Source organism: Sander lucioperca, chromosome 8, assembly GCF_008315115.2.
Source record: "Sander lucioperca isolate FBNREF2018 chromosome 8, SLUC_FBN_1.2, whole genome shotgun sequence".
Lineage (NCBI taxonomy): Eukaryota > Metazoa > Chordata > Actinopteri > Perciformes > Percidae > Sander > Sander lucioperca.
The window spans coordinates 38470289-38494931 of NC_050180.1; the positions used below are offsets into that span (position 1 = coordinate 38470289).

General features: G+C 39.2%; 2 protein-coding genes and 1 long non-coding RNA gene across 8 annotated transcripts in view; 2 read left to right on the forward strand and 1 right to left on the reverse strand.

The window, feature by feature from the left end:
- Positions 1 to 211: 211 nt before the first annotated feature.
- Positions 212 to 7839, forward strand: LOC116063965 (interleukin-1 receptor type 2). Of its 2 annotated transcripts, none has more exons than XM_031319040.2 (10): positions 212 to 424; positions 2426 to 2522; positions 2638 to 2896; positions 3437 to 3611; positions 4527 to 4695; positions 5319 to 5423; positions 5516 to 5581; positions 5701 to 5836; positions 6433 to 6578; positions 7358 to 7839. In XM_031319040.2, exons 2-10 carry the CDS (start codon positions 2435 to 2437, stop codon positions 7495 to 7497), a joined length of 1284 nt encoding a protein of 427 aa, XP_031174900.1. In that variant the 5' UTR covers positions 212 to 424; positions 2426 to 2434; the 3' UTR covers positions 7498 to 7839. The 2 variants fall into 2 exon arrangements, with proteins under 2 accessions (XP_031174900.1, XP_031174961.1); XM_031319101.2 differs by having other exon boundaries at positions 213 to 424; positions 2426 to 2513.
- A 1830-nt stretch (positions 7840 to 9669) lies between these two features.
- LOC116064103 lies at positions 9670 to 23786 on the reverse strand. Its single transcript, XR_004108468.2, has 4 exons — positions 23512 to 23786; positions 21265 to 21266; positions 12514 to 12519; positions 9670 to 9679 (listed from the first exon to the last, which is right to left on the reverse strand). It is a non-coding gene; the product is annotated as an uncharacterized LOC116064103 (long non-coding RNA).
- LOC116063385 (interleukin-1 receptor type 1-like) overlaps positions 10229 to 24643 on the forward strand; it is a 29333-nt gene continuing 14918 nt past the window's right edge. The window contains exons 1-2 of one of the 5 annotated variants that reach the window (XM_031318602.2): positions 10266 to 10445; positions 13321 to 13481. In XM_031318602.2, the coding sequence (XP_031174462.1) occupies positions 13457 to 13481 (25 nt within the window). In that variant the 5' untranslated portion in view covers positions 10266 to 10445; positions 13321 to 13456. Of the gene's footprint in view, positions 10446 to 13320; positions 13482 to 18733; positions 19171 to 21685; positions 21705 to 24643 lie in introns of those variants that run through there. The other 4 variants (XM_031318390.2, XM_031318461.2, XM_031318526.2 and 1 more) reach the window with 4 other exon arrangements.

A 24643-nucleotide genomic window follows, 5' to 3' on the forward strand; every position in this document is an offset into this window, starting at 1 on the left:
TGTGTGTGTGTGTGTGTGTGTGTGTGTGTGTGTGTGTACTTGTGCTAAAACAAACATAAAGATGTCCACCACTGACGCAAGAGGCAGATGATGTCAGAGGAACAGCTACAACAGTCGTAACACTTAAACTAAACCACTTTTTTCAGAATAAACCTATATAGAATGACCTTTTATGTGTGTGTGAGTAAGTGTGTGTATATGTTGTGTATGTTTGTGTTGAGGAGTCAGACGATGTGAGTTGTGAGCTGTACAGTTCACCGCGTTACATTGGGAAACCTCAGAAATTTCCATTTCAGAGGGGTGGGAACCTTGAAAAGAGAGCACAGGTTCCCCCTGAGCCGACTGACCACATGCAGCTAGAGTCCACGCTGTCACCACATCATCACTGTCACACTGCCAGGATCACCCATCTCACCTGTACACTGTGAGTATACCCGACTACTATTTGTGTGTGTTGTATGCAAGTGCGTATGGATACGTACTGTGTCTGTCTGTCTTTCTGTCTGTCTGTGTGTGTGCATATATAGTATATTTGTATGTACATGTACTGAATGTGTGTATTTGTTGATATAATTAGTGTAATACGGTCTGCCGTTTATATACAAAATATATTTTTATACATTTTTACATTGTAGTATTTTTTTACTTTTTTTGCACTACTGCTTATATTTTTTAGTTTGAGCATATACTGTATACAGTATACAACCCAAGGGCATCTTCAATTCATTTACAATAGCTTGAGATTCATCAAAAATGCTCAAATTATCTGTGAAAAAACTTTTGACAATTTATTATTAAATATTTATTATTTAGGTTCGCCTGTGACTTCTAAATTTAAATCAGTCAATATTTCCACACAATCATCCATAATTCATAGATAATTATTTGTATACATTTCTATATTATCTGTGCACATAACTATTTTTTTTTTTTTATCATAAAGCAATGTAATGTTAACCGTAAATGCAAAGGCAGTCAAAGTACTGGAATGAGCAATACTGAAACTGTCACATTATCTCTCTCGTATTAGTCAGTTAAACGACTACATACAGCATTAGGAGTGTATCATGTGTGATTGTCAGGAGTTTGACCATCAAAAATAAGCTCAGGTTGGATTTTTCTTTTCTTTAAATCGATACTATCCATGTGCCAAAGTTTCTATTTAATCCCAGATAATGTTCCAGTTGTAACATTTGCATTGTGACTCACGTACATATCCAACTACAACGTGTGACACTCCCATAGGTTTTATGAATGGGATTGCCCTTTTATGACACACTGATCCTAAGATTTGATTGTGGGAAAAGATGTATGACTAGTGCGTGTGAGAAGCTAGGGCCGAAGTGAAAATTAGCTTGCATCATGGAAATGATGGTTTAACTCTGCAACACAAATTCTCTGCACAAACCCAAGAGATTACCTTCCTGTCTGACAAAACCCAGCTAAAACTGAGAAGGAATAGAATAAAACAGATATAATGTGGAGTAGAAACAAATTTTCTATACAATAGACTATTTTAAATTAAGATGTGACAGAATATATAATATATATTTACTACTACAGAATACATTAGTAGAATACAGTAAATATACCTGACTTAGATTAATTAGATTAGATAATGCTCCTGTAAACAGAATATATTCTATCCCGTTAATGCCCAGATCTTCATGTAAATCAAAGTGTAGCCCCACCATCAAAAATCTAAATACAGGGTGAAACCTGCTATCACTCCTAAAATGTATCGACACGTCTTTAATACTTTGACTAACACCAGACAACTATTCTAATCTATTAAGTTATTCATGTTTTATGAATCCTTTAAAGGTTTGTTTAAAGCAGCAGGAAAAACAAGCCTATATTTTTAATTGTAAATAATTAGTTAGTCTATCATTATTCTTAGTTATTAATTTTGCTGACCTCTGATATCAGTGGCTTCCCACCATTTAAAAAAGTGACTCACCTCATATGCTGCTGCTGGTAAACCCCGCTTGGTTAAATTTGGCTGCTCAGCGTGGGGGCGGGATGCGTTTCGATGACAATTCTTGCAGTGTCACAAGTTTTACATTCTACTATAAAAAGGGTTAAAATGAATGCTAGACATTAACCTCTTAGCTGCTTGAGGAAACAACCTCAGAACCAAACATGTCTCTCGACTTGAATACATTAGTTTACCTCCAGTCTTAAAGAGCATTCATATTTTGTTGAGAAAAGTGGCATTTTGTTATTCTTACTGTGGTTGTTCTCCTCTTACATTCAACAGCTTTTACCTACTATATTAGTAGTATTTCTATTATGAAACCAAATACTTTTCACTGAGAGGTGAAAGCAACTGAACAAATCCAGCTCTCTCAGACGACCCATTAGTTAGACATCACTACACATTTTGTTGGCGGGTCATTTATTAAAGATTTTTGTATCCGTGCAGACTGCCATCATGGTCCGCTTGGTATTGATGTTTGCTGTAGTCGTCATCGAATACGTTTATGGAATACTACCTCCTCTGCCCATGAAAGGTAAGCATGGTGTCTATTATGTTGATGCACATATTGTTAATTACACAGCATTATAAATACTGACTAAACAAGCAACTCGTTAACCAAAATGTTGCTTTAACTGTAATAATTGTTTCCCCTGCAGAAGGCTGCTCCGTGGTGTCTCCAGAGGTGAATATATTAAGATTGGAGGGCGAGGCCATAATACTCTCTTTCTCAATGTTTGAGAGAGTGCTTGAAGTACGCAAAATCGCCCCCCCAACAGCAACGTTCCTCATCACCAAGGACAATGGGGCAGAGGGTGTGGCCTATCAGGGTGAAGGGCGTGTACAGCAGCGTAACAAACAGTTGTGGATCCTCCCAGCTCAGGCTTCAGACTCAGGGAAATATATCTGCACGTACAGGTAGGCATCAAAACTTTATAAAAACTCTCTCATTTTTATTCCGACCTGTATGGCCATGTTGCTTATGCTAAACTGAACTTCATTTGGAAATAGTGGCTTAAAAAAACTTTACAGTCTTACTACCAGTAAGACTTAGTAAGTATTCTAATAAAGAAAATATATATAAAATAGCTTTTTTCAAACCATTTGTATTTTGTTCAGTGTTTTATTTTTTGTCTACTACTTCTTCTAACTGCTTGTTGTTACGCTGAACATTACATGGTAGGAAATGTGAAAATTGAATTCTTTTGATGTTCAGACAGAAAATGCACCAAATATCTCTTTTGTTACCCTCTCTTAACTTTCCAAAGGTTGTCCTTGGTCTTGCCTCCCTCCATAGAGGTTAAGGAACTTAACTACAAAACTGCATCTCTGAAACTAGCAGAGATTTAGTGTTCTTGCTTTGCGGAGCAAATACTTGCCATCATGAGGATTTAAACCCTCTAGTTAAAAAAAAAAACATTGTCTTTACTACACCTTGGTCATCACTTTTGTCTCCAGAAATGAAACCTACTGTGTAACTGGGAGTATCACGCTGCAAGTGTACGAGTCCAGTTCTGTTGACATGGAGAAACTGATCCATCCATACCAAGCCATAGTGGGAGAGCGTCTGAAACTCCGGTGTCCATCTCTGAATGACTTCAACGACACAGACAGACTGGTAGAGTGGCACAAGGTGAGAGGAAAAACACTTTGTATACTGGCTGTTGTTCAGCACCAATAGTTCAACGATTAGTCGGTCAGCTGCCGACACTTACATTTTTTTTAAACTAATTTTCTGCCCTTCACTGTGTTGCACAATTTAAACTTTGTGATTTCAACAAAAGGCTGACTGGAAATTAGTGTGTTTTGAACCAGAACCTTGTACAAAAAGTTTTTTTTTCTGTTTTACTGTAAACTGGTTTTAACCAGTTTCTAATATAAATCAAATTGTTTCAAGGATTTTCTAAAATCAAATGTAATTTGTCTTTATTTAGTTCAGCTTCTTTTTTTCCTCTCTCCAAATATTGACATTCATTTTACATTTTAGAAAGTTATTCCACTTGTTTTAAGAAAATAAGACTTTTCAAAATAATAATGTATTAATAAATAATTCATTAATAGAAGACAAAAACTACTTATTTATTAAGATGAAGATTTTTTGCAGCATTGACACTTTGTCAAGTCAATTTTACTCATGTTGCTCAGAATCACAGGTTTGTTTGAGAGCTTTACAATGTGCACATTGTAATATTTTGAACCACTTCATAGGGAAAAGTCTCAACAGAAAAATGTTAAAGCTGTTAACGGTAAAATCTATTTACCATAGTAAGATATTGTGATGTCTGTCATCGGGCAGCTCAAGGGGAGAGGAGTTACAGTACACTTAGGAAGAAGGAGATTATTTCCATTAAAGTTGTTATTTTTACTAGCTTCCAGTAGAGGTCTAATCTCAAAACCTCATCTAATACTGTAACACACTAAACTTCCTCCCATTTTATGAATACCTCAAACTTAAAAACTCATACAGCATTAATGTAAGATTAAATTCTTTCAGTGTTAGTGCCTCGCTCCCTCCCTGTGAGTGACGCAGTATTTTGCTTCCTGACAGGACTCCCCCCCTCAGCTAGGCAGAGCGGGCTCCTTCCGCCAAGACAGAGGTAGACTAATAATTCCTGCTGTGAAGCGATCCCATGCAGGTGTCTACACCTGCAAGCTCAGAGTGCTCATCAGTGGCCAGCAGTACAATGTCAGCCGAACCATCCAGCTCAATGTGGAAGGTGGGTGATGTCACGACACATATCACTCTTTTATGAATGGCCCAACTGACGGGTGTAGGCTAAATCAGATCTAAACATTAACATTACATTACAGGTTACATTAACCTATACATTACAGGTGCCAGCTATAAAAGTACATACAGATTGCACATACCACGCTACATGTTTTGTGGATTTATTTAAATACCAGTCATATTTAATTTCTGCTCTGTTTAATCATAAAAATACAAAAACTAACTAAAATCTTTTTGATAATTTTTTTTTATTACATATTTTATTTTAAAAAATCCACAAATTGAGTCAGGTTTAGGGTTTAAAAATAGAAATAATACCAAATGCTACTGTGATTACAGGATCATTAGTAAAAGTCATTAATCAATTGGATATATTATTAGTTTACTTCCTCGCTTTTACACCATCATTATTAGCGTGGCCTGCCCTCTACTGGCCTAATATGTGCAACACACTGACTTAGCTTAGCCACAGGGACCATACAACTCAATCTCAAACACAAAAACACTGTTACCTGGCATGATTTATTATTATTATTAACGTGTGACATTGCGGTCATTGTAAGAGCTGCTTGTTTGGAAGTGTTCACACCTGTCTTAATGTGTGTGAAGGTCTAGATCCTGTAACCACTACTACCACCACCACCAGTGTGCCTGACCTCTCCATGACGTCTAACCCAGGGCTAATCAGCAGCAGCAGCTACAGCACCGTTCACAGTGAGTTCATCTTCTACTTTATAGAATATGAATTGCCCTGTGGGGACAATAACATTGATCCTACTGATTTAATGTGTTTCCTTATGTCCTAGCTTCAGTGATTCAACCACCTGTGATTGTCTCGCCGCTGAATGGAACCATTTTTGAAAGTATGCATGGTGAGTAATAAAAATGATTACTAATATATCAAATTTGATGCTTATATGCAAAATTCTTTAATGAATAGAAAGCATTATTAGAATCTGCAAAGGTCTAATGTTGATTCAACGCCATTTAGGTTCGGGAGTGGAGCTGTTTTGCAAGGTGCTCACTGAATGTCAAATGACAGATTCCACTCTGGTCACATGGCTGGTCAATGACCAATCAGTGGAGTCCTCATACCTTGACGGACGGGCTCTGCAAGGGGGAAGGAGGTAATTGCTGATTTGTTTTTGTTAGATATTTCTGATCAGTACTGAATCCTGTGGTAAAACCAGGTCTGTACTGGTTTAGGATAAAGTGAATAAGAACTTAATCTAACCTTAACAAGTGTCAGGCATTATGTTGCCCCTAGTTTGACTCACAGGATGTAGACTAGGGGTAAAAGCCTGCAATTAGCAGCGTATTTCACGTGATTGAACTGACGAAGATTTGGATCATGCAATAAGGCAGGCCTGATTGGTTCTTTTGGTGAATCGTTGTAAAGCTATACAAAGAATATGTATATTTTGTAGGGATTTAGCCATTTTAATGCAAATTTTAATGCTCACCTCCCTACGTGCAAATGTTCCACCAAAAACAAGTTCTCTCCCAAAACTATATTGCAAAGGCACCGTAGCTGCATGCTAGGCTTATCACCGCCCAAGACGATTGTGATTGGTTTAAAGAAATAGAAAACAAGCCAGAGCTGCTTATTTACATCTTGTCTAGTTTCAGCCATGAGGTATATCTGATTAGAGTTAGTAGCTGTTTGCCACGTAACCCACCTCAATCATATCACGTTAACAAATGTCTGTCTCAATGCTTCCAGGGTAACCAGGGTGTCTGAAGGCTGCCAGATTGAGTTGAGGCTAGGTATTGTAGCGATAACAGAACAAGACGTGAAGACAGAGCTCAAGTGTGTCACTCAGAACCAAGGAGGTAGACAGGAAGTGGTGGCGCAGCTTCAACTAGAGGGTGAGTTGTGTGTTTGTGTGTACATCCAGTCTACAATACACTTTTGTCACTGAGTATTTTGGAATCAAGGACATATTAACCAGTATGTTATATTTCTTTCATTTGGCCATCGGTGTCGATTATGATAACATGACATTGTACTCACTGAAGTAATTGCTGAGATCTGGGACTACAGGAATATGGATAATGCCTGACAGGACAAGAATCACAAGCAGTCAGACAATAAGACTGTAAACAAGCCAGCAGTTTAGCCAGATTTTCTAAACCACTTTATTTGGAGTGTGGCAGTAATCCATTTTTGCACAATTTATGTGTTGTTTATTTGAATAGGGACAGATACAAAAAAACATAGATTATTACATAAAGAACAATCCAATGCCTGTATCACAGTGTTTATAGCCATGGCTAATTCGCAACACCTGTCCCTAGAAGGGCTTTTAACAGTTAATTGTGTGTGGATAACTACAGCAAGCGTATAAGGTCAAAGTATCCATGTTAAACTGTGATGGATGTTTATAATGGACAGTTTGGGTAATATTTTACTGTTTGCATTCCTTACATAAGTTTAGCTAAGCTGAAGGTTTGTCTGACTGCTTCTTACCAAAACTGTTTTAACAATGAAGCTATGTTCCAAGATCTCAGTAAATAACCAACTACAAATTATCATAACCACTAGCCAATTAAAGTTCTAATACAATTGAAGTATCCTTTGCGTTGATCAAGACAACCAGAAGCCTTTATATAAAAACGTTCATTTACCTTGGTCTCTCTCTTCACAGACTCCACATTTACATGGCTGGTGGTAGCTGCGGTGGCCGTGTCCTGCTTCCTGACTGTAGTTTCTGTATTCCTCTATGCCCTCTTCAAACCTAAAAAGAAAATGGATTACTTTCTGGCTCGGCAGAACAGCACCTTCTAACACACTCACTCCACAAACTAAGACCTTTAATGTGTTTGCGGTTACATCAAATTAGTCTTTCATGCATTGTGTGCATGCGATGACATGCAGTGGCACCACAAGTCGTATTTGTTGTTCAACACTCCTTTTACATGGATTCAATGTTTTAGAACCAGTAGCTGCATTGTCACTTTTGAATGATATTGGATGTGTTTATGTGGAAAAATTACATGCATTTGGTTATATAGTTGCAGCCATTGCAAACGTTTTCTTTTGTACATCTAACTCATATTGGTGTGGCAGAAATATTCTGCCTAAATGTAATACATCCATGGATTTGAGCTAGAACAAAAACGATTAAAACAATATGTATGTATGTAATCAATGAGTTATTGATTACATTTAATTTTGTTAATAACTTGACAGCACTTAAATGTGTATTCATAACAAGTGCAAGAACGATGCTTGTGCATTTCCTGTATTTCACCTTTATGAGGCAAAAGAAATTGGCTGGTAAAAAGCCTGTGTGGCTAGTGGATTTTAAAATCCCCTTGCCACATTGGCTGGTGGCCAAAAACATTAACTTCAGGCCCTACATGTATACAACATACATTTCAATGTGAAGTCATTTAATTTGTTTGTTTTGTCTTTCAAACACTCCTTCAAATAATATACACTCAGTGGTCACTTGAGTCAGACTATGTCAGAAAGGTTTCTTACGTTTTGCTTATTCCCAACACGAAGGGGGAAGACTATTGGAAACAGTTCAGTGTAGTCCAATTTAAAAACTGCCTCAATGATAAACATAGTTAAACTCCACATTATCTTTGTAAAGGTAGACTTTACGGCTGAGCTGTTGCATTGGATTTCAATAAATTGTGTAGGTGTGCCCAATAAAGTGGCTACTGAGTGACTGTGTGTGTGTGTGTGTGTGTGTGTGTGTGTGTGTGTGTGTGTGTGTGTCAAAATGTAATAAATGTTCTCAGCTAAGCATCTTGTACAGTAGAAAATGTTCAGTCCATTTGCAAATCTCTGCACATTGACATGGCAAATCTGGCTATACTAAAAGAAAGTGGTGTGAGAAAATACTCTGTGTGGATGTGTATGCTTATTTGAATGTAGCATTTATAATGTTATAATCCTTTCAAATAATTGTTGCAATAGTTTAATATGAAGTAAAGCTGAAGATCGGTCTTAATTTCTATCATTTTACACGGGCTCGAGCTTGCGCTCCGGGTTGTAAGGTAAATGAATGGTCAGGTGATGCATTTCGATTAGCCCGAAAATTGATGCTGAGGAGGCGAAACGGAGGCTGGCCTCTGGAGGACTTATTTTATTTCTTTGTTCCAACTTCCAAGTGGCCTATAGCCTACGTTAGTCATGAATAAATGATGTTAAAAAATGTATAAATGACCCATTCTTGACAAAACACAAAAGAGCTGTGTGCGTGCGCATATTTGAATAATGTCGGGCTGTAAACGGGTTCAGGCTTTTAAAAAGCTGTCAATCAAAATGTACTTGTTGGACTCGGGCCGAATTCTGTCGGGCTCGGGCCTTGTCGGGCCGAACTTTTAAGGCCCGATTACAGCTCTAATATTAAGTATATAATAGTGTTGATGGTCTGATAGCTAAAATCTAACAATGCATAATTTTCTGTGGTTACTGCATACAAGACATTTTGTGTTTAAGTTAAAATATGTTCCTCTGAAGCACAGTAGAATAAATGTATGATGACTTATAAAATGCCAAAACTTTAAACTAATAAAGTGTAGAAGCTACTTGAGCAACTGTTATACATTTGATCCTCTTTTGCATGATGTACCATTGCTGAAGAAACATCATTCATCATCAATGCAGTGCAGTAAGGTCACCATTAAAAACTCTTGAGCACCACAGAGGCCTTTAGAAACATCCATCTTTTAAACCACATCCTTTCTGTGGTTGTGTGGGGATGGCCTGTCCCAGTGTGCACTGAGTAAAAGGCAGAACACAGTCACACCAACATGTACTTTGGAGTTTTCTACTTCACCATACCTGTATCGTGACTGTGGGAGGAAACAGGAGCACACAGAGGAATCCCACGCAGACATGGAGAAAACATGTAAACTCCACACAGAAAGGCCTCCACCCAATGTCTGAGCCACCCTTCACAGAAACAGAAACAAAGAACTATTCATATATAGAATGTTTCTAGTTTACTCCACTGCACTAACAGTAGCATCACAAAGTGATTAGTGAATACAATCAAACAGTTACTGAGGCACAATAAAGATTGTTATAAAATATGAACTTCTACATACATTTAAACATAAAGCAGGAATGAGTTACAGAAATAGTTTCATTGTTAAAGCAGTGATAACTAACATTGGTATTCATTTCACAAGTCTAAGTTATAGGCATTTGTTTTTGGTTAAGGATAGTTTGATCAGTTCATATGCAGGTATTGATCTCAAGTTGCTTCCCTGTGCAGCCACAAGAGGTCTCAGCATGACAGTGTTTTAAATGGAGCCTCCAATGACAACACAACATACAGTAACCCATAAGTATCTGTGATAGCTACACTTTTCAAACTGGGATAATTACTGCTGGAAAGGATTAATCTGACAGAACAGTGTGGACACAGAACAAATTGTATGTCATATGAATTAAGTTGTGTCCTCTAAACAAAGCAAATGCTCTTAGCAGTGTAAGAGATCTGTGTATGGGATGAATCATTTGAACAGCAGGATCCGGGCAGCTCTCCTCCCACTTATTGCTCAAGAGATTAGGACACACGCTGGCTTTCAAAAGATCCCTGAAAAGGAAATTGCAACATGTACTAAAGTCTTCCCAAAAGAGGAAGTCAAAGCTGAAGAGGACACGACTGAGCTTAGATTTAATTTTTTTTTTTTAAAGATGTTTTTACAGGATTTTCATGTGACCTGAGGAGGCTGTTGCCTTTACAGAAGGACTAGAATAACACCAGGCTGGTGAGTTCTCTTTCTTGAACACTATTAACTAAGAGGTGGAATCATTTTAATACTCTGATCAAAATCCCTGACATAACCGTTACTGGCTGTAACACATTTTTTTCTTTAACCCAAACTCAATTTGTTAGGGTCCCCTGCCTTGAAGTGGGGGGTGTTCTTTCAGTGGTGGAATGAAAAGGTGGAATAACGTAACTTTTCAGTAACCTAACAGATTCAAAGTGGATTTTTTTGAACACATTGTTTTTCCCACAATTATCCACCATCAAACGACCTCAAACGCCAAGTCAGCCTCATGCATATGTGCCGACAGTGTTCATGGGACACTGAAGCGAACGTCTGTACTGGTTCTGTCCAAGTTCAAAGCCTTGAGCAGCAGGGAGGTGGTGGCGATGGGAGCAGAGTTGTCTAGTGCCAGTAAATGTACACTGTAGGTTACAGTTTAACCATGAATGAACATTGCAGCTCCTGCATACCCAAGAAGTTCCTGTGTGCCGTTTCCCAGCTGATAGCAGGCCTCTTTATTGGGCTTCAACCTCAAGTTTACACATGCATTGTCATATTGAGTCACCCACATGTGCACGTATACGTCCTTGTGCACATGCTAGTAGAGCACAAAATGCAAAACCAGAACGTGATCATCATAACACTGCTCCACAGCATTACTAGTGGTCAAAACCTCCATTTAATTGTCTTTTGATCAGCTATTTGATTAATGCTTATTTAAACTTTTGACTCCAAAAGTTCATGCAAATTTGCTTGTTAAAATAAATAGCTTTAAGTGTTAAAATGAGCAACAGTATTTTCTTACTTGAGCTGAAATAATCAGTTGATTAAGCAATAAAATCAATCGACAGAAAATAATCTGTTGACAATCAAGTAATCATTTGTCATTTTTTAAAAGCAAAATGCTTGTGGGTTCTCAGATGTGAGGATTTGCAGTTTTTTCTAGTCCTCTATGATAGTAAACTGAAGGGTTTTGGATTGAGGGATTTTTCGCTATTCTGTGACACTTCAACTAATTAAAAAAGAAATAATTCAACAATTAAAATAGTCGCTTTACGTTATAAAAATGGTTTAAATATCGGACTTTTAATGATAGTATAAGTAATGAACTGTACATACAGTACATCAGCTATCCACAGAGTCAAAAGATAAAGGAAAAGAAAAGATATCATCATTTAGCAAACAACTAAGATTGCACTCTGTATCCTAATAACGAAACACAATGACAACACAGAAGTTCTGAGCTGTAGGGAAAAAAGAAAAATGTGGTCGAAACACTTAGTAATGTCTGGAAGTGCGTTCTAACTGCTACATTGTGGCTATGAATGTAGTTCACGTTCTCCGCAAAAGCATCCTGTTTGACAAAGTGACATTTACTCAGGGATTGGGGTTGATGGTGACTAACTCAAACTGTAGTTGAATAAATGCCTGTGTCTTCTGGGGATTCCTCTATCCAGTGGGGAAGCCCAGGTGTGGCTTTATGCCTCTGCAAGACCACAAGCACTGCTTTTAGTGGGTTTTTTTTGCAAGAATTGCCCTGGGTAGGCGTAACATTAAAATGATGGGAACCAAAACTTGAACAGATGTAATGCTCAATTTTAGTCTTTTTGTTTCTGTAGTTTTTGAAATTATGAGATTGTAAATATTGTTTGTATTATCAAATGGTTGGTAAGAAAAATTTTAAGTGTAGGTAATTTGCTAATTTATATATATTTTTTAGAAGATTCATTCTTTTTTTAGATTTTTTTTTTTTTGGGGGGGGGGGGGCTTTTCCCTTTATTTGATAGTGACAGTGGATAGACAGGAAAGGTGGGAGAGAGATGGGGGATGGCACGCAGCAAAGTGCCGCAGGCTGGACTCGAACCCGGGCTGCTGCAAAGGACTCAGCCTACATGGGGCGCACGCTCTTACTAGGTCGCCCCAGAAGATTAATTCTTTAAACTTTAAAACTCAAATCCCCATTTTCACATAACTCAGTGGATGTTGTTGAAATCTTTGTTGCTTAAAATTCATACATGTTATCCCTATGGTCAAAGACAGTCCAAACATACTAGTAAACTTAAACAATTCTCTCCCAAAGTCAAAATGAAAGTGCTAAAACTTAAATTTGTGACATCATCTAGTATCAAGTCTAAACTGCTCCATAGATCATGAATTGAGAAAGATGTTATAGATGAGACGGAGCACCCAGAGGAATGAATATATGGGAACATGTTCTGTTTCAGATGAGAGAACACGACAATACAATAAAGCTCATTTGGGTCTGATAAAAAAAAAAAAAACATTCTGTGGGTCCACAAAATCAGTTTCCTATTCATTGTCTATGGAGCAGCTCCAGACGTTTTAGTGAGACTTACTTCTCTGGTTTCTGGCTTTGAGAGAGATTAGCTCATGTTCACAAATATTGAATGAACTTTTTTAGGCCATGATAATAACATATTGGAATTCTTAATTTAGGTGGTGTTCCCCTTTTAAATATCAGAGAAATGTATTCTTGCAGCGGTTGAGATAGCATATGAAAAGCACAACTTTTCAGTTATATTCTATGAAAAGCCTTATTTTTCTTAACATTACTAAACATTTCTATATTTCTAGAAACATGTCATTAAGTAAATTAAACTGCAGCGAGAACTGTGTTTTGTGACTAAACTTCCTGGTCAAAACTTGGTGGTTAATTATTTTGGTTATGGGTAGCGTGTACAATATTGTCATTAAGGTTAGGGTGAGGGTCAAAGTTATTTTGGTTAGGGGAAGGTTTTGCTGATGGCTTAACAGTGTGTTGAAATACAAAATAAGGTGAACAGACAGTTGAGAGGTGCAACCCAAACACCCTTCCTTCTCTTTGTGTTGTTTGTGCTTTTGTTAAATGGAGGTGGGACAGAGCTATTGACTCATTGGCTGAGCTGCATGGTCGAGATTCCGCTCTGCACGCGAGGGTCACAGTTGAGGTTTCCTCTGTTAGTACTGCTGTTCCATGTAAACTCTCTCATCCTTCCTTCGTTTGTTCGATGCCTCTGTGTCACTTTCTCCGAGGTGAGTCAATATATCTAGCTTACTTTTGTTTATTAGAAATTTTGTTTTCTTTCCAATTTCTTACTTTTGTCATAAGAACTATAAATAAAACATGTCTCAGATCAGTTCAGATTAGAGAAGTGTGTTGTAATTCCAACCACAAAGGAGACACACTTCCTTTTACACTGTGTTAGAGGCACCTGCTATCCAATAAAGATAACCTAATTTTCAGCTGATAGATAGCAATATTGATGCTCTTTTTCTCGGAAATGTACCTCAAATCAGCGGCATGGCATTGAAATCATTTTTGAAAACCAAATGACAAAACTTAAATATTCAATGTTACAATTGATTAATTTAGGTGCATTTTGGATGGTTGTTCAATGTGGGTTTAATTGGTTTGACAGGTCAGAAAACTTGGCAGATTATCATTGCTGCTAATTTATACAGCCTTCTGAGTTGGAAATACAACCCACTACGGCATGTTGTAAATGCATGCTGCTGCGCCACCGTTACCAGATCTTATTTAGTTTAGTGTGGTTTATATAAAAAAAAAAAAAAAAAGTGTGGAAAGTGGAAAGCAGAGGTGAATGAAGGTTGCAGCAGTCTTGTAGAGCATCTCACCACAAAACCAAAAAGAACAAACATGTTCGTTACTGAGAAACATGTACTCTCTCTCTCACACTAACAACAGCATTGTCCTCATTGTGAAATAACAAATTTGGTTATGCTGGTCATATTCTCAGGCTCTGCTGTGGGAACAGTGACTTTTTTTTATTGTCTTCCCTTTTTAGTGCTAAATGAGTCATGTGGTATAATAACGCACGGGCTAAATGGCTTCAACTCTCCATCAATCCTAATTCAAGCTTCCCTTGGTAGGGTTTTATCATTTCCTCACTTAGGGGCTGAAATCTGTCATTTATATTGGAATATTCCCATGTTGTTTTGTCCCCAATAATTCTACCAGAGTAGTATTCACTGCTGTATCTCAAACTTTCCGGTGCCCCAGGATACTGCATCTTTAATTTCAAAAATATTTTCTCAGACATGGTTAAAAATAAACTGCTATAGAGGCTGAACATGAGAATCAGACATAAAGTTTTCCTCCAGAGGCCAGCATGTTTTCTTTCAACAAAGAGGGAGAAGAATCTTGACCTGATGTTCAAGGCGCATTTACTGTAATGCAAAATAACATGTAGCCTAGATCACTATAAAGTGAAATTCATTGCAAGTCCTTGCAAATAATGAGTTATGTGCTCTAATAACAAAGCTCTGACCCATTGTGCTACTGGTACGCTGGCATACAGGGTGTGTCAGTCATCTGAACAAGTTGTTGCTTGTATTACAGCTTACATTGAGGACATGCATAGAGGTTCTGGGTTTCAATTCTCCATCATCATTTGGGATCACATCCTCATCCCCTTATGAAAAACATTTTTTTTTTGCTTTGCACCTCTCCATCACTCTAGGAACATGAGAATATTACACTCCCGTAGCTGACATGGGCCCTGTTTTCCAAAAGCATTTGAAGGATCTTTAATGTACTTTGAGAGAGCGGGCCCTAACTTTGTTGAGTTTAAATCAGTCCCAAAACCAAATTCAGTTGAGTTTGAATCCAGATGGGGCCAAAAGAAGGCTGACATACAATCAAATCTAGACAGAGCAAACTGATCCCTAGTGAGGACCCAAATGATGATGGATGAACAGAGCTGAGAACAGAGCTGGAACACTAAACTCTTCATATCCAAAGTTCAATTTTGACCGTTTAATTAGTTGTCGAAAGGAAGTAATAGAAACTTGACCTGACTTCACTTTTGCATTATGTTTGATGTAATTTAGAGCTGAAACTATTGGTGGATTAATCAATTAGTCAAATCGACTAATGAAATGAATCTGCAATTTTTGTAATCAATACATTTTTTACTAAAACTAAAACGCCAAACATTCTCTGATTTCAGTTTCAGAAATCTGCAGGTTTTCTTTATCATGAGATACTGAACTGAATATCTTTTTGGACTTTTGGTTAAAAAATAATATCAATACACCACCTTGAGCTATGAGAAATGGCAATGCGCATTTTCCACTATTTTCTGACATTTAATAGACAAAACAGTAAATCAATTATTCAAGAAAATAACAGCAGATTAAACAACAATAAAATAACTGTTAGTTGCAAGAATACCAGTGTTATTTAAATATCTTTGGGTTTCAGACTGTTGTTGTAATGTTGTTCCACTCTTGCACATTTTGTTACTTGTTCAGTGTGAACCGTTTAGAAGAACAGCAGGTTAAAGTGCATTTTGCTGCTGCTTATGGTGACTCATACCAGGACAACAGCTCAGTGGGCTGCATTCAACCACAGACCAAATCACTGCTATTGTTGCTTCTCACTTCACGTTTTTTTTTTCTTGATTTCTTTCCAGTTTAACCTTAAGGTGTGAGGATTTGCGAGTATACATTATCACATTAATCTGAGTATGAAAACAGTGCAAAAATAAAGCAAACTAGGTTATTACATTACCCATCTACAGTGACAGTAAAATCAGCATTCACATATTCTTTACTTGTATACTTTATTGCGTTCATCGGTTCTGTAGATGTTTATGTAGTTACGACCTTGGACCGATCATTCAGTCATTCTGTGTTGCAACCACTGTCCCACAAACAGATGGACAAAGTTCGCAAAACTGAGCAGATTTGTCGGCCAACGCACTTAACCAAATGCAAACAGAAACAAATGGACACTTGTTCCTTTCTGGCGTTTGCTGTAAGCGACAGCAAACATTGCACAAATGTATTCTGTGAGTGAGGCCCATTTCCCAAAAGTGCTTATCTGGTTTCTGCCATGCAAGCATTCTCCATAACACTGACTTAGGTCTTAGTTTACAACATCACCGTGTCATCTTAATCCTAAGTATAGGAAATTTGGAGAGCAGTTATTGCTTTAATAACATGATTTAAAATTTGCCACATTTCCCAGCAGCCAACCCCCCCCGCCCTGCTGAGGATTAACACATTAGTAATGATTGTTAGGTTCTTGGAAGTTGAGGACCCAAAGGCAGAGAGCAGGTAGGCAGGCAGGAGATGACTTGAGTTCAGGAATTTATTGTAACCAAAAAACACAGCACAGAGGCTGGAAAAACCACAGGAACAAAATAACACAGAAAAACTCACAAAAAGACGCAGGGAAGGACATGAACACACGCAGGGTGGCAGGGCACGGACACAAGCAGACTCAAACACTAACATACACAATGATCTGACACAGGACAGAGGAAAGACAAAGACTAAATACACAGGGTAACGAGGAAACACAAGACAAGGCAGGACAATCAAAGGCGGGAACACAGAGAGTAAAACAAGACAAGACAAGACAGAGAACAGATTATCAAAATAAAACAGGAAACTAAGCAAAATGCAGAACAGAAACAGACTACCAAAATAAGATACACACCAACCCATAACAATGATATTAACAGCCTCTCACTCTTTCCACCATCCGCCGCCACCAGAAAACAGAAGTTACAACATTGATTGGTCTGAAAGAACAGCACCCCCTTCTTGTTTTGTGCTTTACAAGATTCCAGCAGTTTTCTCCAAATCTGACACTGTGGCTCATAATACCTGTATCCCATTCCAGAGGCTGGATCCTCCGAAGACTACATTTCTAGATCAAATAGATTAAACATGCTCACAAGGCTGGTCCAATCTCAATCAATACTTTAAATCCAGACTTTAATAAATGATATTTTTAACACAAATGCTAATCTTTTATACTGATGGTTCAACATTAAAAAGTTTAATTTCACTGTAAATCACGCAACATTGTCGATGGGAAATATTCAACACGGTCTCACGGCAGTTCGTGAAATGGTCACGTTATTTTTAATCTATTGATTCGTGTACACGGACACGTTCATGTCGTTTTTTTCGTGGTGGTCAGCACGTAATGGGAAGCATCTATACGGAGGTTGGGTTTAGGAAAAGAAGAACGGGGAAAGGACACGTCACACGTGGGCCACAATCCACGGTCTCCGGAGGGTGCGCGACAACAACGGGACGGTTGGGTTTAGGAAAAGAACAATGGGGAAATGAAACGCCACACGTGGGACACGATCTCCAGTCTCCGGGGTGAAAGTCCTGTGTTGTTGATTTTCGGCATTTCATACTACTCGCTACCGTAGTCGTGCTGTGATCACAAAAGATGCTTCCCATTGAAATACATTAGTTTAAAAAAAATGTGTTGACCACCACGAAAAAAAAACAAGATAAACGTGTCCGTGTACACGAATCAATAGATTAAATAACGTGACCATTTCATGAACTGCCGTGAGACTGGGTTGAAATATTTATGGGGCTTGTACTTCCAGAATCAAGACAGGGGCACATCAACCAATAAACCAATCAACAGGGCAATGTGGCATCATGCAGCAACACACACTGCATTGGCCAATCAAATAGGATAAGCCTTATAAATCTAATACTCAAACCGGCCCATCCGAATCGTATTTGTATGTTTAGTACCTAAAACAACACACCCCTACCAAAGCCCTTAGCTTGTTGAACACTGCACAGTTTTAAAGCAACTTTTGTAATAATAAACTTGACTTTACAAGTTGAAAAAGAGTTCCTGAATGCACTACCTTATTAGTTTGAGTCTATGTAAGGCTTTAGACTGTCTAGTGTGTAGGGGGTGGGTGGGGGGTTCAGCCTGGCCTTCAGTTCTTCTGGGGGACATACCTTCATGAGCCAGGTCCTTTAGAGGATCCAGCCAGTGTAGATTAGAAGCTGATAAAGGATGCAAGTTCTTGATGTGATGGCCTTCTTTTCTTACAATAACAGAAATATATGTACACAACTGCAACCTGAATCTTCATGTTGAAGCAGCAATGTCAGTGTTGGTAGCCTCAAGGTTTAAAAAGCAGACATGGATATAAAAAGACACTATATCAACAACACTACAATCTTGGCAGGGACAACCTCTTTTCTTTTTAACTGTTTCCTGCCAGGAAGCCATATTTCCATTAGCTGTTGTCTGCAGTTAAGTGCTGAGTAGTTTACCAGTAATATGTGGGGGTGAAGTTAAGATGTCCAGGAGTACTGTAAAGAGAAATATTGAAGATGACCAGCTGCTTGTAGCCACAAGTGGCATCCAGTCATTTTACAAAGTGTGATACTGAATAAAATGAGATTAAAATAAAAACAAAAGGTGTTATCTGTCACCTAACCATTGGAAAACAAAAGGGGTATAAAACACAACACTGTCTGACTCACTGCTCAACACATTACACAACCAACCACAAACACCTTTAGGCCTCCAGTAGCAAAGGAAAGCGCATGCCAAACATTTTTCTTCTGCATGTGACTCAGTCAGTTCCGTTCACCTCAGCCTGCCCTCCCATGTGCTACTCCCATGTCTCTGTTACCACGGCCCGTTGAACTGGCTGAGCTCTTCCCACGTTCCCTTCCGCCTAGGCTTGTCCCAGAGTAAAACTATGTGTTCTTAGACTCTGGATGCCCTAACCACATCCATACGCAAGTGATATTTGGTAATGTGCTTTGACAAGAAACACTTCTCCATCTCCAATCCTCCAGCTTTTAAAGCTACAACATGCAACTTTTTGAATACATATTTTATTCGAACTATTTTAACTTGAACGCTGTCTTGGATTAACCATTTTGGTATTCCTCTGCCTATACACTAAGCAAGGTAAAACATTTCTCAACCATTTCAAATGCTTTCTTTGTTTTTGTTTGTTATATTCCATTGGTAAGACCTAGAAACCACTAGTCAGTTATTTGATTAGTCAAGAAAATAAGTGGCAACTATTTTTAATAAACAATGAATCTTGTAAATTGTTTATCAAGACAACTGGCAAACATTTGCTAGTTCCAACTATTGTAGCGTTAGGGTTGGATGGTTTTCCCTGTTTATATCATTTAGATCGTGAAATTGCTGGGTTTTAGACTATTTCAAGACATCACCTTGACCTTTTTATGCCTTTTTAGACATATTGATTAATTAAAAATATAATCTATAATAGATGGTGACCACAGAATATTTTTATAGTAGATATGGGTCCTGAAGATGTAGGATGACAGTCAAACCAATAAGTAACCTGTCAGTCTATATAACTTCATATTTACTTGTTTGTAAAGAAGCTTGTGTGAACACATACAGTACTGGACCAGAACTAAAATGCAACATTGTTTTGGTCTGGACAAAATGAACTGAACTAAAGGTGTGAAAGGGGCCTAAGATTACTATTTTTAGGGCAATGTCAGTTGAATCTGTCCTTTGACTCGCAGTATCTGAAAGTTATAAGTGGAAAAGTTGGTAATGGAAGTCTAACCACAGCAGTGAAGCACTTCATATTCACTGCAGCCTGCTAAACCGCCAGTGCACCTCTGTGTCTCTTCAGTAGCACGTCTTCCTGTAGTGAAATGGAGAAGTACAGATACTGCGGTTTGGAAAATGTTCCTCTGGTATAAAGTTTTCTCCCCACAGCAGTATCACATATTTAGTTGCTGCCGTTTTAAAGTCTTCCGTTTGTCTTAGCACTCTGCTGACAGCACACAAACTGCTCTACTTGTTGCCAAGAGAGGGCCAATATCGTTAACTTCAACCGAAACTTGCCAACTGATTCTATGAGAATTTAGTATCTTCAAATTTTACTGTTTTACATTTTTTTCTCAGCATCCAGTTTTTGATGTTTCCTACAAAAACAATCTTTCTTAGCATGAAAAAACTTCTCAAACAGGGTTAGACCTCTTTACACCTAATTTTTCCCATTAAATATCTCCTGAATTATTAAATCAGAAAATTACACAGGAGACATATTTTTGATGATGATGCTGATGCTGAGTATTTTAAAAATACAGACATCCTACAGTACATACACACCTGTGCTAAGACGTTAAATTTGTAGAATTACCAATACTGCCAGCAAAGCACTAACACTGTTGCCGAATATACTGGAAAGATCAGTTAAGAGCTACTTGTAAGGAAATGTCGATGTTTGATTTTAGTATTGTGCATGCATGTGGTGAAATATGTGGTTAGATTAGATCAGTTGCTCTTTGATTAAGACTAGGCTATCTCAATGTGGTTTAACACCAAGCTCGAACACAATACAACAGCTGCTGTTGTTGCACACTTGCCCCAGTGTTTCCTTTAGGATTTCTTTTAGCAGTCCCCCCCCCCAAAGCATTCTAGCATGATATAGAAAGCCTGCAGGAAGACTCAGCTCGATTTGTGACAGTTCTCATTAATATTTAACAAGCTAAGCTGCTTGACTCTGATTGGCTAACAGCTAGCAACTTGCAACTTGTTGCATTTTAGCAGAATACTAAAAGCAGCAGAACTGAGTACACTACATATGTTTATTTATTGCAAGTAAAAAAAAAGATTCAACAACGTTATCTCATATCGCATATTTTCCTCATATCGTGCAGCCCTAATCAGTGTCTTTAAACCCAACCAATTTCATGGCATCCAATTTACAAGTTATTAGGCATTTACAATGTTTTGCAAGTCTTGTCAGAGAGTAACTGATAGGTCATTGTCAGTAAAAATCTAGTCTATATACACGACGTTCCACTTCCGGGATTGCTCCGGTGCCACAGGAGATTCCGCTGGATGCATGTCATTTCGCCGATGTCTGTTTCCTTCAGATTTCTTTGTGTTGGAATTTTAAACTCCGGTGGATTTATGAGGACTGTGTTTAACTGCTCCTCAGATCTCTGCATGGTAAATTGAGATAGTTAGCTAGACTATCTGTCCAATCTGAGTTTTCTCTCGCACGACTAAAACAACTTTTGAACGTACGCGTTCCAACAAAACAAGTTCTATTTCGTATAGGCTTTACCGTCTAAGAGCTGTTGCCATTGGGTTTATCCCTTGCGCATGCAAAGTAGTGAAGATTTCTTTCACGCCCTTGTGCCCTGCACGGGCCTCTCTTATGTCCGCAGTTGCTGTATATTACAGCTGCGAGACCAGAGATCTGCTCCCTATTTTTCTTCAGTGACAAGCAGTTTGAAGACTTCAAAGAACAGCGGTGTCCGCCTGTGTACCGATTGATGGACCGGCTACATCCTGCCGCCAGATCTCCACCTGAGCTGCGAGCCGTGCCTCGGCCCTGGTCGCGGGCTGGCACCCCGCCGGACGCCAGCAGTTTGGTGCCCGCTTACCGACGGAGGAACTGAAGCGGCACACGATGGCAGCCGGGCGGACAGTCAGGTAAGGTAAGGATACCACCAGCGGCGACACCCAGACATCCCAGAAGGGGATCTCTTTGGCGGGCAAGAGTCCGCTGACTTGGATCCCCCCCAGAGATGGTTCTCTAGCCGGCACCGGCCGTCCCTCCTCCCCATTAGGAGCTCAAAACAGAAGAAGATTACGAAGCCCCGCCACTGTGGCTGTCTCCGTCCCAGAAGGGGAGCACCGCATCAGCAGCTTTCTCCTCCGCATCAGTCGCAAACTATCACTCGCAATATTTTCATCTGTATCATCTTTTAGTCTAATTTGTTTAATATGTAAATAGTTATTTCTTTCTAAATTATCTGGTAATGTTATGTAGTCATTATTTTCACCTTGGTTTGACTAGTTTATAACTGAACCCATTATTACTAAACCAAGCCACACACCACCGCAAGTAAATTCTCAACCTGTGGGAAACACTGGATCTCCCACCCCGCAGTGATAAGTGGATGTTGCCCTGGCTACTGAACGGGAGCGCTTGGAGAGGTTAGGGTGTCGTGTGAGCCAATATGCTGTATGTGAATACACAGATCTTCAGTCACAGAATGACTAGTGGCCTTATTCATTCAGCGTGTTACGCTTGACGGCGATCCGCTTTGCAGCGCTGGTGTGTGGAGAAAGACTCGGACACCACCTCGTGCCCTCTGCCTCTCGTGTTAACCTACCCTCAGACACTGCTGGATAATGACTTGGCTTTTTAAAATGTATGTTGCGGCCTTTTTTCGTCTTGCCACAAGGACTGTGGAGAGGTTTTTGCGCATCCCTTAGTCGTTTGTTGAAGGGGATCAGACGACAGAAACCGGTTGTGCATTCTCTAGCACCTTAATGGGATTTAATCTCAGTGCTCCGGGCTCGGGGGTTCCCCTTTTGAGCTTCTGGCACAAATCTCTCTCTGAATGTTGTTCCTGACAACAGCGCTCCTCATAGCCTTGACATCGGCTAGGAGAGTGAGTGACTTATGCGCGCTGTCGGTTTCACCGTCCTACTTTTCTATTAGAGAGGACGGGAGCGTGGTTACTTTACAGCCAAATCCTTCATTCATGCTGAAAGTCAAAACGAACAATTTTCAGCAGAGAATTTATTACCTTAAGGTTTTCTTTCTTCCGCCTCATAACAGAGAAGCGGAATAAGCGCCTCACCAAGTCTGCCCATTGCGCGCGTTATCTCAGTATGTTTTGCGCATGGCAGACAAACATCAGGCGGAGCAGCTGTTTGTTCACTATACAACACTCACGCGGCTCTTTCGAAACAGCGGCTGTCTCACTGGCTGTGTGAGGTTATCACCTACGCTTTTAGTGTAATGGGAGGGGCACCTGGGCACACTACACAAGAACGTTATCCCATGGCCCTCCTCAGAGGTATGACAGTCGCTGACATCTGCGCAACAGCGTCTTGGGCATTTCCGTGCCGTTTTCATCCGCTTTCATTGCGTGTCTTCATGATTCACTCGTCTTATCCGCACTTAACTGCATGTGATGCGCTATTAGATCTGGTATGCCATGTCTCCATCCTCCTGCACCAGCGTGCCCGTGAGGAATGTGCTTTGAATTAATTAATGATGATTTTAATCTTAATTATGGAGCACCTTCAGAATCCATGCGGCAGGGCCTCACACCGTTAAGCAGGTCAGTGATGGAGATAGCCTATCAGGTTTTTAAGCAAACAATATCATTTTGTCACATAAAAAACACCTGTACAGTGTGAGAAGGAAGAGGAGCTAGTCTATGCTATCTGCTTGTGGATTTTGGTGTCACAGGTGGCATTGACTACATCAGCACCACCAGCCTGCACCTCTACCATCTGAATGTCAACAGAAATTGAGACTCATCATACCAGGCAACATTTTTCCAGTCTTCAACTGTCCAATTTTGGTGAGCTCATGCAAATTGTAGCCTCATTTTCCTATTTTTAGTGGAGATGAGTGGTACCCAGTGAGGTCTTCTGCTGGTGTAGCCCATCCGCCTCAAGGTTGTGCGTGTTGTGGCTTCACAAATGCTTTGCTGCATACTTCAGTTGTAACGAGTGGTTATTTGAGTCAAAGTTGATCTTCTATCAGCTTAAATCAGTCGGCCCATTCTCCTCTGACCTCTAGCATCAACAAGGCATTTTCGCCCACAGGACTGCAGCATACTGGATGTTTTTCCTTTTTCAGACCATTGGTTGTGCGTGAAAATCCCAGTAACTGAGCAGATTGTAAAATACTCAGACTTGGTCTGGCACCAACAACCATGCCACGCTCAAAGTTGCTTAGATCACCTCTTTTCCATTTTGACATTCAGTTTGGAGTTCAGGAGATTGTCTTGACCAGGACCACACCGCTAAATGCATTGAAGCAGCTGCCATGTGATTGGTTGATTAGATAATTGCATTAACAAGAAATTTAACAGGTGTTCCTAATAATCCTTTAGGTGAGTGTAGAGTAACTGCGGATGTAAGAGAGGCCCGTGCAGGGCACAATGGCGCGAAAGAAATCTTCACGACTAAACCCAATAGCAACAGCTCTTAGAAGGTTATGCCTATACTCATAGAATATGGAGTTACAATACGTAACTATTGTTCCTTCCCGCTATTTTGCAGCCAATAAACCAGAGCACGTTTTTCTGCCATCCCGGAATGCTGTGTGGACTAGCCAGACCCTCCTCCTTAGCGTATGCAGGATGGTCCGGCAAAGAGAGACTAGTACAAATCAAACCCATACCATTTCGCAATCCCATTTCTCAACACACACTCATGTTTTCTTTTTTTTTTTTTATATTAAAACTAGGGCTGTCAATCGATTAAAAAATGTAATCTAATTAATTACATACTCTGTGATTAATTAATCGAAATTAATCGCATACATAATTAACGGTGCCTGAAACGATACTTTTTAAGAAAGTAAAAAAAGAAAAAAAAAGGGTACTAAACAACAGTCGGTGACATT